Source organism: Gymnoscopelus braueri, assembly GCF_963280865.1.
Source record: "Gymnoscopelus braueri genome assembly, chromosome: 22".
In the NCBI taxonomy this organism is placed as follows: Eukaryota; Metazoa; Chordata; class Actinopteri; order Myctophiformes; family Myctophidae; genus Gymnoscopelus; species Gymnoscopelus braueri.
In genome coordinates, this window is record NC_137624.1 from 23,191,969 (window position 1) to 23,208,147 (window position 16,179).

The 16,179-nt window shown below is 39.6% G+C and overlaps 2 protein-coding genes across 3 annotated transcripts in view; one reads left to right on the plus strand and one right to left on the minus strand.

Annotated features, from left to right (window-relative positions):
* The first annotated feature begins 492 nt into the window (after positions 1–492).
* LOC308078162 (glycolipid transfer protein-like) lies at positions 493–5,724 on the plus strand. Its single transcript, XM_080419284.1, has 5 exons — positions 493–703; positions 1,524–1,582; positions 2,031–2,164; positions 2,592–2,742; positions 3,908–5,724. Exons 1-5 carry the CDS (start codon positions 601–603, stop codon positions 4,088–4,090), a joined length of 630 nt encoding a protein of 209 aa, XP_080275410.1. The 5' UTR covers positions 493–600; the 3' UTR covers positions 4,091–5,724.
* A 2,015-nt stretch (positions 5,725–7,739) lies between these two features.
* The window catches only part of LOC308078353 (protein FAM222A-like), a 28,861-nt gene continuing 20,421 nt past the window's right edge, over positions 7,740–16,179 (minus strand). For both annotated transcript variants that reach the window (XM_080419481.1, XM_080419480.1), the window contains exon 3: positions 7,740–11,034. In XM_080419481.1, the coding sequence (XP_080275607.1) occupies positions 9,620–11,034 (1,415 nt within the window). In that variant the 3' untranslated portion in view covers positions 7,740–9,619. The remainder of the gene's footprint in view (positions 11,035–16,179) is intronic.

Sequence of the window (16,179 nt, forward strand, 5' to 3'; positions counted from 1 at the left end):
TTGAAAATCTACCGATCTACAAGCTCACAATGTGTCGTGATTTGAAAAGTGAAATGTTGAGAAATGGGACATTCTGCATAATGAGAACTTTCTACTTTTGGTACTTTTAAGTACATTTTGATACCAATACTTAAGTAATTTTACTCAAGTATTTTTTTTAATTCCGGACTTTTACTTGTAACTACTAAATGTAGAGTATTTCTACATTGCAGTATTGACACTTTTACTTGAGTAAGAAATGTGAGTACTTTCCACACCACTGTCTGTTGCATACACAACACATCACACAAGCTGCCCACCTGCTGAACACAACAGAAGAAACTGATAGGGGCGGGTCCATGGATTGTGGGCGCGTCTCGGCGTCAGCCTTGCATTTCCTCGTACGGCGGTGCGCCGCGCCATCCGATCTACAAGCTCACAGCGCGTCGCATCACTACGCGCTGTGAGCTTGTAGATCGGATGTTTTCGGACTAACGTGACATGAGACACGAGTGAACGACAGTTCCGGGTTCCTTTAATCGAAAGCTATTTTTTTCTACTGTACTGTACTGTTACTTTATAACTAGGAGGGTTTTCTAAGCTTCTAGATCTAGTTCCACTATGGCTCTTTTACTGGACAACCAGTTCAAAGAGCTGCCTGCTGATAACATACTTGACACCAAGTTGTTTCTGGAGTCTGTGTCTCATCTGCCACCTTTCTTTGGTAAGTAACACCTGAACTTTACATTCGAACCGTCCAGCGCTTTAGCGAATACTACTGTCTACTCTACACTGCCATTGACTCCCCTTTTAAAACGGATTTCTCAATGAAAATAAGGAGGAAAAAAATCTTCACACCAGTTATTTATTGCTATATACACGACGTAACAGTGTAATACATGCACATGCATAGAGTACCAGAAAATACATTGTCGGAGAGCTCGGAGACATACAGTATTGCATTGGTTCTCAAAGTGGGGTCCGGGGACCCCTTAGGGGTACTTGCTGGGGTTCCAGGGGGTCCCCAGTATAAAAAATAATAATACAGCATCACAATCATTTTAACCATTTGTGTGTGTATATCCTGGGTTTAAGTTATATTGTTGTGTTTACTCGTATTTCTTTTACCAAAAATCTAATCAAATCAAACACAAATCTTTGCTTCTGGAGGTCCCCCCTGGCACAAAACATTTAAAGATGGGGGTCATATCAAGTTGGGGTTCCTTGACTTGAAAAAGTTTGAGAACCACTGCAGTATAGTGCAGAGATGTGAGTTCTGAGTGGGTTTTGTAGTGAGCATTGCACTGATCAGTGAAGGCTAGTCTACACACATTGGCGTCATTGTGACTTTAGCCTGTGAAAGAACCCTTTATTGACCCCAGAGGATTCGCTGCATTCTTCACAATAAGTAGAGTGATTTCTAGTCAGCAGCCCCCACCATGGCACATCCATGATCCATCCCACTGGCCTGGGTGTTTGTGAGGATTCATTCATATTTAATTGTACTTGACTCAAATGTCTCTTATGTTCTGTTTCTCTTTCAGACTGTCTAGGATCAGCAGTATTTGCACCCATTAAATCAGACATTAATGGCAACATAACGGTAAGAACCAGTGGAACACATGTATAAATATGAATTACAGTGTTGTGCATTCATAGTAGTAGGCTACTGTTAATCTGTTATGAATACTTAGCCAGTTTAAAGCTGCAATCTGGCACTTATTTATTTATTTTAGTTAAATGGTTGGAGGTGGTCTCCCTACTCTTCCTTCCATTGAGAAATGTATACCCTGGTGTCAGATAGAATACCTAGTTTACAAGTAGTACCGCCTGAAGCTTATATGCGCAATGTCTCCCCCGGACTCGTGGGGATTTGCCTCCTGGCTGAGTGGTAGATATTTGGTCTCTCTCATGGCAGACCTGGGTTCATATCCCAATATTAAACATAAAAGATACAGAATGCAGCTTTAATATTAGTGTTGTGAATTTGGGATAAATAATGTAGCCAATACAAGCATGTTTGTGATGTGTACTGGTGTATACATTTTCAGAAAATCAGGGGAATTTACAATAAGGACCCTGCCAAGTATGCAACTCTTCAGCAGATTCTGGAGAGCGAGAGGGAAACCCATGGAGCAGAATGGCCAAAGGTTGGAGCGACCTTAGCCCTCATGTGGCTGAAGAGGTGGGTAGCCTGCAGTGTGTAGAGAGCCTGTGTGATGTGTGTTGAATGTTAAACTGAGTGCACTTTCCAAAGGCACATCATCATCAACTGTGAAACAGCATGTCTGGACTAAACAAGTCTGGCTAAATCAAATATCACAATATTTTGAAATTACTTCGATATCAATATTGTGATGATATCTTTTTCCCCCTTAAAATAGCCGATCTACAATGTGTTGTGATCGGCTATTTTTTGAAGATTTGTGACACTTTTTGAAAGTATAAGGCTTTTGAAATAATACCCGACACCATGATTACAAGCAGGAAAAGACAACACTTATGGCATCCCAGATGATAGTCTCATATCACAAATCGTGATAGTATAAATATATTGCCTAATGCCTAGCCGTAGATAAACTTTATGACCAAAGAGGCTCATTCTCCTGCAGGGGTCTCCGTTTCATCCAGATCCTGCTGCAGAGTTTAGCAGATGGAGAGAGAGATGAGAACAACCCAAACCTTATCCGTGTCAACATCACCAAAGCTTATGAAGAGGCACTGAAGAGATATCATGGCTGGATTGTCCAGAAGGTCTTCAAGGTGAGTACCATAACTTGCAGTTTGCTGGTTTCTTATAGTCTTGTCCATTCATTGTATTGTATTGTTGAACTTTTACATGATATAAGGCATACTTCAGATATACCTATTGTAATATTATCAATAGCTCACAGTAGATATATCTGATCTTAACCACGTTCAACCTGGAGTCCCTATTTAGGGCATGTCATTGTAAATGTTTAAACAAAACAAAAATATTTAAGATCTTTAAGCCAAGTATGAGCTTGTTTGTAAATTGGGTATTTTCGCCATGAGACACCATTGTATAGTTGTGACATAATAACCTTATAGTAATCATGATTCAAGCAACACAGCTGCAGCTAATAAGATCAATAATGGGTGTGTTAGATTTAGGTGTGCAAATATGAATTGACAATACTGTTGAGTACTATCGCTGCTTGCACAATGGCACACCCATGGCTCTAGTCTAGGCACACCTAAATCTAACGCACCCATTATTAATTTGATTAGCTGCAGCCATGTTGGACTTAACACGCTTCAGCGCCGTCAACTCGCTGCAACGGGACGCTCCAGACCTTTTCTCCCATATAATGGAAGTGAACAGGGAAGTTGCTGTGTCTGAAGCGCATGTGTGACTGACCGGCAGTCAGTGGTGGAAAAAGTGCTCACATTTCTTACTTAAGTAAAAGTATCAATACTGCAATAGAAATAGAAATACTCTGTTACAAGGAAAAGTCCGGAATAAAAAATGTACTTGAGTAAAAGTACAAAAGTAGGAAGTACACATTATGCAGAATGTCCCATTTCACAAGTTTTCAAATGTATAAAAATCTCTTGAAAATAGCTGATCGGCTATTTTCAAATGGCCGAAATGTATATAGGGCTGAAGTGGTTGCTGTATGTTTTGTAATAATAATCAAAATCTACAAAGTAACTAGTACCTAATGTTTTCAAATAATTCTAGTGGAGTAAAAGTACAATATTTGGTAGTGGATTAGAAGTAAAAGTACTGAAAATGGGATTTACTCCAGTAAAGTAAAAATACCTCAAATTTGTACTGAGTAAATGTACTTAGTTACTTTACACCACTGAAAACAATCTACAACATCAGTTTACGTTACGGTTTCGTGCACCTTTAAGTCGTTAACATCTGAAGATCTATAAACACTGGGTTTGTGCTTTGCAGGCAGCGTTGATCGCCGCACCCTACAGATCAGATTTCCTCAAGGCACTGTCAAAGGGCGAGGAGGTGAACGAGGAGGACTGCTTGGCCGACGTGCGTCAGTTCTTGATCAACTACACCGCCACAGTAGATGCCGTTTATGGGATGTATACAGCTCTAAATGCAGAGCTGGACTACTCTGTTTGATGTCACCAGACATACTGGACTGGACTAGAGTATCCTGCATAATTCATTCTCACAAGCCTCTTGTTTTAACCCCTCTCAGGTGTCACAGCAGAGTCCAGGATTTTCAGGATCAAAGTGTTTCTGCATAAGAATTTATTTTGGTTCCACTCAGTTTTAGTATTTATTCTTACCACATCCCTCCTATACCAAATATGAATACCTTGTTCTTTAAAATGGTATTGCAATGTGTACATTACACCAGAAATGTGTGTCTTTTGGTGTGTGTGTGCGTGCGTGCGTGCGTGCGTGCGTGCGTGCGTGCGTGTGTGTGTGTGTGAGAAAGTATAGATACAATTTCAGGATTTTCACAGCTATGGTGTAGCAGCTCTTGTGCTGATTGTTAAACATTGTGTAAAACATTGTGCAGCCTGCTGCTCACTCACAGCAAGTTGTTTTTTTGAATATTACATAATGAGAACCAAACGGTGTTATTCCAGGTGCTATCTTAGGGAGAGTTGGCTTCAATCAATACTATTACTCAGCGTAGGCACTGTCCAAGGCTTTTGCCTAATCTATTCTCCATCGTATTGACAGTTTTAGCAAATTATCTCCAATAATTAAAGTTAGTATACCAGTACTACCTGGAGATGTTAACATCCTCACGCAATCAGGAGCTCATTCGATTACTCTAATCCAGTTAGTGCCTTGTGTGAAATTGCTACACCATGGTGTGAGATTCACTGTGAGTTATACTGAACAAATCAATAGTTGATTGAGTAGTGTGTTGTTTTGTTTTATTTTTGTCCTTGTGTTAGCTTGCTAAATGTGAAGACTGCTTACATTTACCCTCAACTCTAAATCTGTTGCCAATATGGCAATATAACCCCCCAGAATGCTGTTTATGTCACATTTAAAGGATCATGTCACCCATTTTCAACCTATCTTCATATAATTGGTCCTCACTCATGCTCATTATAAGACAAGTGTTAGACAAGTGTTCAATTATTTTTTTGTTTTTTATTAATGCAAGAACAATGGCTTCTATTTCAGAATGCTAACTTTCCAGGAAGAGGGAGGCTGTTGTTTCTATTAGCTTGGAATCACCATCAATGATGTCATTGGTAGGCAGGTTTCTGAACTGTCCATAGCGCACCAATGAGACAGAGTGAGTAAACAGAAATGGTGCCATCTTATGAGCATTAGTGAGGACCACTTATACAAAAATAGGTGAAGTGCTCCTTTAATATACTGTTACAGAAATCAGCTACCCTAGAAAACATTTCTGCGTTGATTACAAAACATGCAATCAATTTATTTATTTATTGGTGTGATACAGGCATTGTTTTCTTTATACATGCTTGTACTTCAGTTATGTATTTGTAGATATTTAAAAAATGAAGGAATTTTTTATTCTTTTAAATATGTGCAATTATTTTAATAATAAAAAAGAAATAAATTCAGTCTAACCAGTGACTGAAATACAAGCAATTCACTTTTCATCCTCTGGGAGGAGACATTTACTTGGTTTCCAGTTACTGGATGAATAATACCATGGATGTTTCCATAATAACTTGGACAAGTCTAGTTTAAAGAAATTGCAGTTTGTCTGCACCTTTTTATTTGATCATCAAGACTCAAATTACATATAGAACTCATTAAAAAAAAAATTTAATCAAAACATTACTTGTGTGATTTTTTCTTTTTGTAGAGGTGACACTTTCATTTCAAATAATAAAAATTCCATTTTAAAGCGGCACTATATAACTATGAATAAAATGTCATTTTGTCCAGTCTGTATGGTAGAGTATGTTAATACAATATCACTTATATAATTGGGGTGGTTGTATTTTGTCTCCCTGCTCTTCTATTGAGACATCCTGGGTCTAGGTGAGACATGACCTTTAACACGATCCCATTTCTGGTTTGACATGAATTTTGACCTGAAGGTCAAGATTCAATTCACCCCCTGAGCAAGCAGGCAGGCCCTATTATCAGTGGTAAAGATTTCAGCACTTACACAGGACACAAGGGTTAGAATCCGATGTAGAACATGAAAGTTACCTAGTGCTGCTTTAAATGAAAGTCTTTTAAGCATTTAAAGCAGTGCCAATGGATTATTGCTACTGCACTGTATATTAGATGGCCTTGAACAATGTTTTTGGTGTGTCAGTTTGACTTGAACCTTGGCCTGCGGCTAAAATGGCAGCAGAACTCATCTAAAGAAGCTGATGTTGAATAGCAACGTAATTTGACCAGACAGTATTTCAAAGAAGCTACGGATAACTGGGGGCAAAATCCATCCTCTTCTAACTCTTCTGTCCTAATCTTCCAGATCAACCATCCTCTTCCTCCCCTGACTCTCTTCCCAATCTTCCCCTGTTATCTACACTGTGGCCCCACTGGGACTGTTTTGCTGCAGGCCAGAGTGGCTCCTGTTTTCCTCCCAAAGGGACCCAGCTAATGCCTAATTAAGGCCTTAGGCTCCATCATACGACAGTGTCGCGTGCTATTTTATTCTAAATTGTGCATCTAATTCTAACATTAAAGCTGCAATCCATAACTTTTTGTGTGAATAAAATGTTATTTGTATGTATATTTTAACCAAACTGTATGATAGATACAGTTTGGTAGGATACTGCATACTGCGGTATGCTACCAACACAGTGGTTAGAGGTGGTCTCCATACTCTTCCATTGAGACCTTTACATCCTGTGGTTGAAGGGCCACTGTTTGGTGGACAAGAGGTATTATCTAAAACTCAAATAGAAATATCTCGCCTACCTAAACGTGCTCTTGTTTTTGTTGATCCAAAAGGCACCTTAGTCGGTGCTTAACATTGCAGGTCCAATTTATGAGCACATTTAAAAGAAGCAAGCACATTATGAGCATATCCAAAGCCTGATTTATGCTTCAGAAAAGAAAAAATATATATATTTCCAACAGAAATGTTCAATTGAAAATGTAAATTTCCAGTTGAAAATCGTATTTTTGTCGAGTGAATCATTGCATGACAATTTGTCGCCGAAGCATAAATCTGGCTTTAGTATTCAATAGCTGAGATGTCATTTCTGAATAATGGGATTGGGATGATATATATTATTAAAAGTAATATATTCTTGCACATTTATCCTGAGGGATTTCATACAGAAATGCAAAACCACAGAAAGAGGAGATGGCCTTCCCATTTCCATATATATGATTCTTTCAAGGTTTCACTGGCTCCTGCCCCAAGCAAATATGCATCTAGACTATGATAATGAAGTCACTGTAGGGAATAAATTCCTCCTTCCCGCTAATATCAAAATAGAAACAAATTTCAATGAACAATTTCAGTGTGATTCAAATAGTCAATAGAATAAAATCATATGGTAATAGAAGAGACATGCCTTTCTAAACTAAAGTAAGAGTAGTTATAATACAGATGTGATGTGACTGCATACTCTTGTGGTTTCACTTCATACATTACTTCACCAAAACTAAAACTTCATATAACTACCAGAAAATGTCTCATCTTCCTTCTACCTTTATATAAAAGTGTTCAAAAATGTATTCCTGTGCTGACTGAAATGTAATGTTGTGTTTAATGTAATAACCATAACAGATACAGAGCTTATAAAAATGTATTTATTTGACAATCTTAATTAAGAATAGGCAAAGTGGGTAAGGGACTAGGGTCATACATTGCAAATGTAATAATTTTAACAACATACTCTATGGAGAGGGCTCACATGTCCATTATATAATAATTGCACTTTGTAATCATGGAGACAGTCTGCCATTTAACAGAGCTCAACAGGCTGATGAATAGTCAGCATAATTGAACTAGTGCAGAGACAAAGATCTACTCAGTCATACAGTTCAAGCCATCAAGCCTAATTTTATACGTGCCACTCCATTTCAATCGACGAAAATAACTGGACTTCAACTGAAAATCAGTAATTTGACACAATGACATCACGTTTTCCAGCTAAAAAACATTTATTTTCGTTGAGCGATGCTGCGTAGGGCTGGGCAATTCACCGGAAATATATGTAAACCAGCATTTAGAACCATTAACCAACTTAATAGTAACAAGAAACAGTTTTTTTTAAATATATGTTTTATTTCTTATATATCAATGAATCACTATGAAAACATTCTAATAGATTTGTTATAATCGACTAAATCGACTAGTCTGATTAACCACTTAACCTTGTGTTATTAGCGCAAATAGCAGACCTACAAGCTCTCAATGCATCACAATGGGATGTCTTGTGAGCCCTGCTATTTTTACTACTTTAAAAAGGGAATAATCGTTCATTAATTGTAATCAGGTTTGAAATAATTGTGATATTGATTTGAAGTTCACATTGCCCAGCCCTAGCGAAGCGGTCATATGACGATTGTACAAATTAGCTGTCAGGTATATAGCCCTACAAAGAAGGTATTGTCAATGCTTGGGAAGGCCTGCGCTCTCCAGTGTGGCACTCCAGTGTGTCAAGGTGTTGTGAGAGAGTTTTGGTCACAACAATCCAGTGAAATACATCTGATAAAAGGAAAATAATAAAAAGACAATTTACCTATTAGCCATGCTTTCACTTTCTTCAAAAAGTCAACAAAAAAAGGTTATCAAATGAAATGGCAGATCCTGCATGAATTCAATGCCACAGCATTGGTTTGAGTCTGGATGTGTTACAATATGCTGTGCTGTGCACCACTCCGTTAAGTACATTTTTAAATGATAAATGGCTTTAATTTGACCATAACTGCCTAACTGATCAAACACGACAATCCTGGATGCTCACATGTCACACAAATAACTTAAAAGTAAAATCTTACAAAGGCCTGGTATGACAGGAATCAGAGAAGCTGACAAAACATAATCAACAACAATGTAGCAACAAAAAAAAGCAGTTAAATTACTAATAAAAAGAAATGTCCTCTAAAAGCAGCAGCATAAAAAAGACGTATGTCAAAAACACATAACAGCATATTCACAATTTTCATATTATCAAAAAAATCAAACAATTACGAGACAAAATTCCCATATTTAAGTTAAGTTTCAATTTAATTGAAATGCACAATTTACTATCACTGATTGTTTAAAAGATGAAGAATATATGCCAAATTAGATATTGAAGCCTGGAGTTCTGCCCATTTCATCCCATAAATTAATGTCTATTATGGCACCCTATGAAGAACTACAGAGGCATTGCCTGCAAATAATCTATAGCCATAGAGTTTCTAAAGAAAACGGCAAAACAAAAAGAAGTTTCATCCTGACTTGGTGCACAGCACTGGGATTGGGAAATGCAGGCATACAGTATATGAATGGTCATCCAAAATATACAAAAAAGAATAAAATCTTGAAATAAACTTGTCCCTTGAGTCATGATTATCATTTACCTTTTAAGGTTTGTAACATAGAGCCTTCTACAAATACATGCACAAATAAAAAAGGATGTCTTATTCTAGGATGGTATTCCCAAATTGATACTATTCTGCCCATAAAGTATACGAAATAGTAAAAGTATACTTTTTCTGCGCCCTGCTGTGTGGCAGTACCAGGTCTTATCTGTAGACAGGAAGTTGAACGTGGTTTTGCTGGTGGTGCTCCATTAGTCGAGGTACCCCCATGACTTCGTACCCGCGGCCCAGCATGCGCTCTTTGATGCAAGGAGGGTGGATCTCACTGATCAGGCACTCCAGAGACTGCAAGCTGCTGCTAAGCACCGAGGCATGGCACAGGCTTGTGCTGGGCATCCCACAACAGAGGCTTTGGTCTGTGCTGTAGGCCAGAGGATGAGTAGGCGGGTGGAGCTGGGGCTGCTGATGTGGGTGGTGGTGGTGGTGATTTGGATGAGGCTGTGGGTGGGAAAGCCCTACATCTCTAGGCCTACCCATTGAGTGACCGGTTGCCAGCTCCTGAGAAGTATAACAGTCACTGACAGGGGTGGCCAACACGCTGTTCCACGGAGGAGCAAAGTACTGTCCAACAGAGAACTCCCCATGCATAGCGGCGCAGTTCAGAGGGGAGGAGCTGCCTCGCTCCTGCCCAGCCCCATTAGTGTCTGCGCTGAGGGTGTGTGGCCTGTATGATAGCTGTGTGGAGCGGGCCAAAGGGAGGCAGGCTTCAGGAGAGCGGCAAACCGTAGCCTCCGCGCCACTGCGCCTTTGAGCATTGTTGTACATCCTCAGTGTCCCCTGTTGATAGTGTTGTTGTTGTTGCTGTCGTTGCTGCTGAATTTGATGTTGTGGTTTCTGCTGCCACAGTCTGTAGTCTCCTTCATCTAGGTACCGAGCTTTGGCCATATCGGCACTCTGGGTAGGTAGCACAGCACCTGAGAACGCCAGGCTGCTCTGGTGTGGCACTCCCAGAACATAGCCGGGGTCTGAGCAGGCCACAGCCGCTACAGCTTGGAGAGAGGGGCTGGCTTGTGACTCTCTAACTGGCTGCATGGCCTGGCTGTGTGGGACTCGGTTCATCTGTCTCATTAGGCTATGGACCTCTGCTAGCTCAGATTGGGGGGCCAAGCCCTGATCTCCCGAGGTCATGATAGCATTGGAGGAAAGTGTCTCATTAGGGACATCACGGCGCTTACAGGAGCCTATATGATAGGCCTTATGCTCATGTCTGGTAATTGTGTAGCTGTTGTTCAGAGGATTGTTATATGGTGCAGCTGCAGTCTGGGCTGGGGAATGTTTAGTCCTCCTCCCTTCACAATTCTTCACCACACCTTTAACCATCACAGAAGCATTGATAACGGCCAACAAACCTTGAGCTCCTGAGTAGGGTTGTAAATAGGGGCTGTAATGTTGGCCTGTGGTGTCTAAGCCATTCACTATCCTGTTAATCTGTTTGTGCTGGGGTACCCGGATATTGGATGGAAAGATTTTGATGGATAGAGGGCTGTTGGCTGTCTTCTGGGCGAAGGCATCCAATTCGGCAGGAGATGGGTACCGAGAAGTCATGGATTCTGGCTCACCTGAAACACAAGCAGAGGGAGATCATTATTGCTGGGCTGATAAGTTGACAAAGGTCATGTGCACATTATAATTTCATATAGACGAGATGGTGAGTCTGAGCATTCTGACATTAATTTGTCACAAAGGATTTCAATAATAGACTTGCCTATTGTATCAAGACAATGTACATTTAAATATACATTTTGAATGTGGTCAGTTAACACCCACGTAGAGCAAAAATAAATACAACAATAAAACCTTTATCATTGTTATGGCACTTTCTATTTGACCTCCCTCGCTTCCCTAGATCCTTTTAAGGGAGGAATGGGAGACATCTGCATCTCTTTTAAACTCATTTGGAGGAGGGGGATACCTCTGGCACTGTTTAATCAGTACTTTATGAAATTAATTCAGACTCATTTCAACCCAGAATCTGATTACCCAGGGAAATCAGGGAGGGTAGCAGAGGCAACAAGGGAGGAGCTAATATTACCACATTGGCTCAAGTGGGATTCATTTGGAGATATCGAGCCACTCATCATAGGGCAGCCTAAAGCCTGATTTATACTTAGTCGTACAACAGTGTATAAATTAGGCATAAGTGGAACCTGATGCTGCTAAATGTGAGAAGAAATAGCAAACGTTGTCTAAAAGTGGTAATTAAGGTTTGTATCTGCCAATAACGCATATATGCGTTCTATTGAATACATCACTTGCCTGCCAATAATTGAAAAAATTATCTGTTCAATTGAAAAAAAAAAAAAAAAAAAGGGTTTTTTTTTTTTTTTTTTTTTAAACATTTTTTTTTTTAATTTGACCCTAAGACCTAGGAGATATGATTGTTTGAAGATCTAGACTCCTATCCACTTCCTTGTTAACTTTTTTGATACTGACATGACACTGACCATGATACTGACATGATACTGACCATGATACTGACCATGATACTGACCATGATACTGACATGATACTGACCATGATACTGACATGACACTGACATGATACTGACATGATATTGACCATGATACTGACATGATACTGACATGACACTGACATGATACTGACATGATACTGACATGACACTGACCATGATACTGACATGATACTGACCATGATACTGACCATGATACTGACCATGATACTGACCATGATACTGACATGATACTGACCATGATACTAACCGTGATACTGACCGTGATACTGACCATGATACTGACCATGATACTGACCATGATACTGACATAATACTGACCATAAAAACACTGGCTTATACCAAACTTTCTTTTAAGTATTCAGCAAGTGCAAATACCTTGTGTTCAAAAAGTTTCTCTCTGCATCACTGAACCACATCAAATCTGAGTTTTGACACTTATTAAATATTTTTCGATGCAACTCATGGTATAAGACGATAGACAAAGTGGAACTCATTCTCAATTTCCCAACTGATTTCACAACAGCAAATCTGCTCTTCCTCTATAACCCCCCGGTAATGGTCAACATGGCATCCCTATTTTGGGAATGTCATTATACTACGTGAACATTAAAATAATAAATATATAGTGAAAACAGCAGATTTACAAGCTCATAACATGTTTGATGCTTCGCATTGTAGATCTGCTATTTTCGCTGCGTCGTACGACTAAGTATGAAATACAGCTTAAGTGGTTAATCCTTCTATGAACCTGAATTGACACTAATGTAAAAGCCTGGAGCTTTGGGTGAGGAAGAAGTTGCAGCAGACAGAGAAAGAACAACCAGCAGGAGGACTGCTATTGAATGGTGTACGGGAAAGCTGAGGGGACAAACCTAGATTGGATTTAAACACCATTATTCAGGCAATTTCATGGCTGCTTAACTCACAGCGACAAAGGAGAGGCGGAAAAGGCGCTCCATTTAAAAGCAATAAATCACCCGGCAGAAATTACCACCACCCTTCAGAACGACACTTTTATGGAATTCCTGACATGAAAAGCAAAAGTGCTGAAATTAACCTAGATTACACCATAGTCAGCGGAAATCACGGCAGTGAAGAGAACAAAGCAGTAATCTGCAATAAAAGGAAAATGGGGCGGGGGAAAAACACAACACTTCATTTCGTTTTCAATAACAAAATCCATTTGAAGAGGTACTTCAGCGATGCAGGGGGAGAGCTCACTTGTTGTTCTCGTTTGAAATTGATTTGGGGGTTCATTTCATTTCAGGCCCACAACGAGCCTCCAACTGTGAAAATGATTCAATCTACAAGATCCATCTCGTGAAGGAAATAAATTGGGTGTTTAAAATGGAAGAAAGAGGTGAGGTGGAGTGTTCAAGCCATCCAGCCGTCTCCCAGTGGAGAATGGGGAACCGCACCATGGTGCCAGCAGCATGAGTGAATTCCTCAGAGAAATACAGCACAGCAAAACACTGCTTATTTATGTATCACAATATAGCACTGCCACAGAAAACAAGGGCATGTGGGAGTGTGTAGAACAGATGTCTACACAACCTTAATACAAAAGCAAACGACTGTACAGTCTTACACCTAATCTGCCAATGAACAGAGTGGTGGGAAGGAGGAACAGGGAGAAACCAGTGAAATAGTTTAGATAAAGTGCAGTGACTGCAGGTCTATGCCATTTAGCAGTCTTTATACATAACTTACATAATTATGTTGGATTGACTGGTACAGGTAAAATTCATTATTATAATGTAGTTCCATGCTGCACGGCACAACCACAGCCAACTTGTTAAGACTACCAGAAATGCATAGATTTTCAACAACATCCCAACTCATTACACTCTTCTGAAGTTTCACGGCCAGAGATGCTTCTGTTTTGTGACATCATGCATGTAATGGCATATGATTGGTCTACTTTTGAGGGGACATACCGTACATACATACACACATACAACTCATTAACGTCATTGTCAGGTAAATTGTTTAGCTCCCCACCGCCCACGTCTGAGACAGTTGGAGTAAGACCCCCTGGTCTTAATAAGAGAAGGTGACATGATCTGACATCATCCACCTCTACTTTTAATTGGACTAAAATATAGTAAAATTATTAGATATCAGCAAAAGAGCTCTGCTACTAAAGAAAACTTCCATCAATACTGACCACCAGCACACAAACTCACACTAATCTGCCATGGATCATCTCACCAAATTACCACAGAGAAATAAATATTCTAAAACCTAATCCTGTCATTTGTGCCACCCGTCATTCACTAGAGTTTTAGTGTTTAGCCCTGAGCTGTGAGATTGGCTTGATGTTCCATAAACACTTCAAACAGTTTGAATACTAACTCATCTTCAAAGGGTGTCTCACTCCTTAAATCCAGAGATTACAGTGTCAGTGCCATGGAGACACATCTCAGCTGTACCACCCACTGTGGCTACTAGCTTAATGTAGCGGTACGGGAACCTCATTGGTTACACTTTCCCCACTTAACATTCACATATTTATCATTTCAAAAACACTTCCATCAACAATAGCATAATTGCTGAAATACTTTCGATTTGATTAGAAAAGCCGAAGCTCTTCTCAATGGCATGATGAATAAACATGAAGATCGTCACCATTATATTATATATTTAGTTTGTAAGGATAAGGCTAAGCCCAGAGATGCCAAATCTCATGCACTGACGACGGTGAGACTCACGTATATGACACCCACACACTCACCTGGCCTACAGTATTTCTCACTCTGTCAAAACAAATAGATAATTTAATTATTGCATTTTCTGAAAGTCTCGTCACCAGTTCATATGAAATAAATCTGTGTTTAATATAAATAAATTAAATAGTGGTCTTCAAGAGACAAGAAGGTGGCGGCACACACTGGTAGCCTGCCAAAGTGCCAATATTTTATTGTAGGACGCAGAGTAAACAAACCAACGTTTCTTCAGGGTATGAAGGCAGTTACCTGCCGAAACGTTGGTCACGTTTAATCTCTCTCATACTCTCTCTCTCTCTCTCTCTCTCTCTCTCTCTCTCTCTCTCTCTCTCTCTCTCTCTCTCTCTCTCTCTCTCTCTCTCTCTCTCTCTCTCTCTCTCTCTCTCTCACTCCATCCAGGCTGATGGTTCTGGAAGCCAAAACTGTTTTATTTTATTTTTTAATGGTTGGGGTAAGGATTAGAAGTGATGTGGGGAAATGGCTATAAATAGTAATGCGTCTTTACTTCAAGTACAATGAATACATATAAATGCCTTCGGCATGTGGTGGTGACCTCCAAGATTTTCTGAAAAGTTGTCAGCTCTGTAAGCCAGGAAGAAATGTACTGTGGAAATGGCAAATTCTTGGCTGAAGTCTAACATTTACTTCAAATAACTCATAACATAATGGTGCATAGCACAGCTCGCCAATTCAATTAAATGATGAATGATAATACAAAAGTGAGGCGTGTGATGAAAACAGCTGTCTAGAAGGAGCCCTTGACCTTTACTTGCAGTGCTAAGATTTATGGACCTTTGGGGTAAGCGAAGCTACAAATAACAAAAACAGTCTTATATCCAAATGAAGATAACTGTTGTTGCATTATAACTGCTTTGTTTGGAATATTAATGACAACATTCTATATAAAGTCAGGTTTAGGAATTACAGAAAAGAAAAGAAAATGAATGCACCTTTCAAATGTGCACAGTCTGCACACACACACAAACAAACAAACCAGGTTTGTATTGTTGGGTAAGACATGACAGAGGAGGTAATTAGTAGTCTGATCTTAAGCAGTTAATCACCTGTAGACAGACCACAGTCTCATACTTGAAGTCCTCTCCCCACTCAAATCCATGTACTGAATATACAATATAGAATCACTTGTTTAGCAGTCAACCTTGGCTGAGGGCATCATGCTGCGCTTACAAAATTACTACATTTAAGTTGATTGCAATACCCTTTTCCCACAAAGATTAGCAAGTACACAGTACTAGAGGTTTGGGCCGCGTTTGGTATATGTTTGTGAGCAACAGAGGCAAAATATGGGCCAAATAATGATACAAATGTGTACTGAACAATTGAAAGTACACTATCCATAAGGCATGATAGATTTTTAGGCCGAAATGTGGTGGAAATTGGAGACGTGGTCTGGCAGAACAAAGCTAGAACGTATAGCTGAGACAATGAATAACACAAAGAATTAGACGGAAACTATAAGACGGAAACAGAAACGATAATACCGC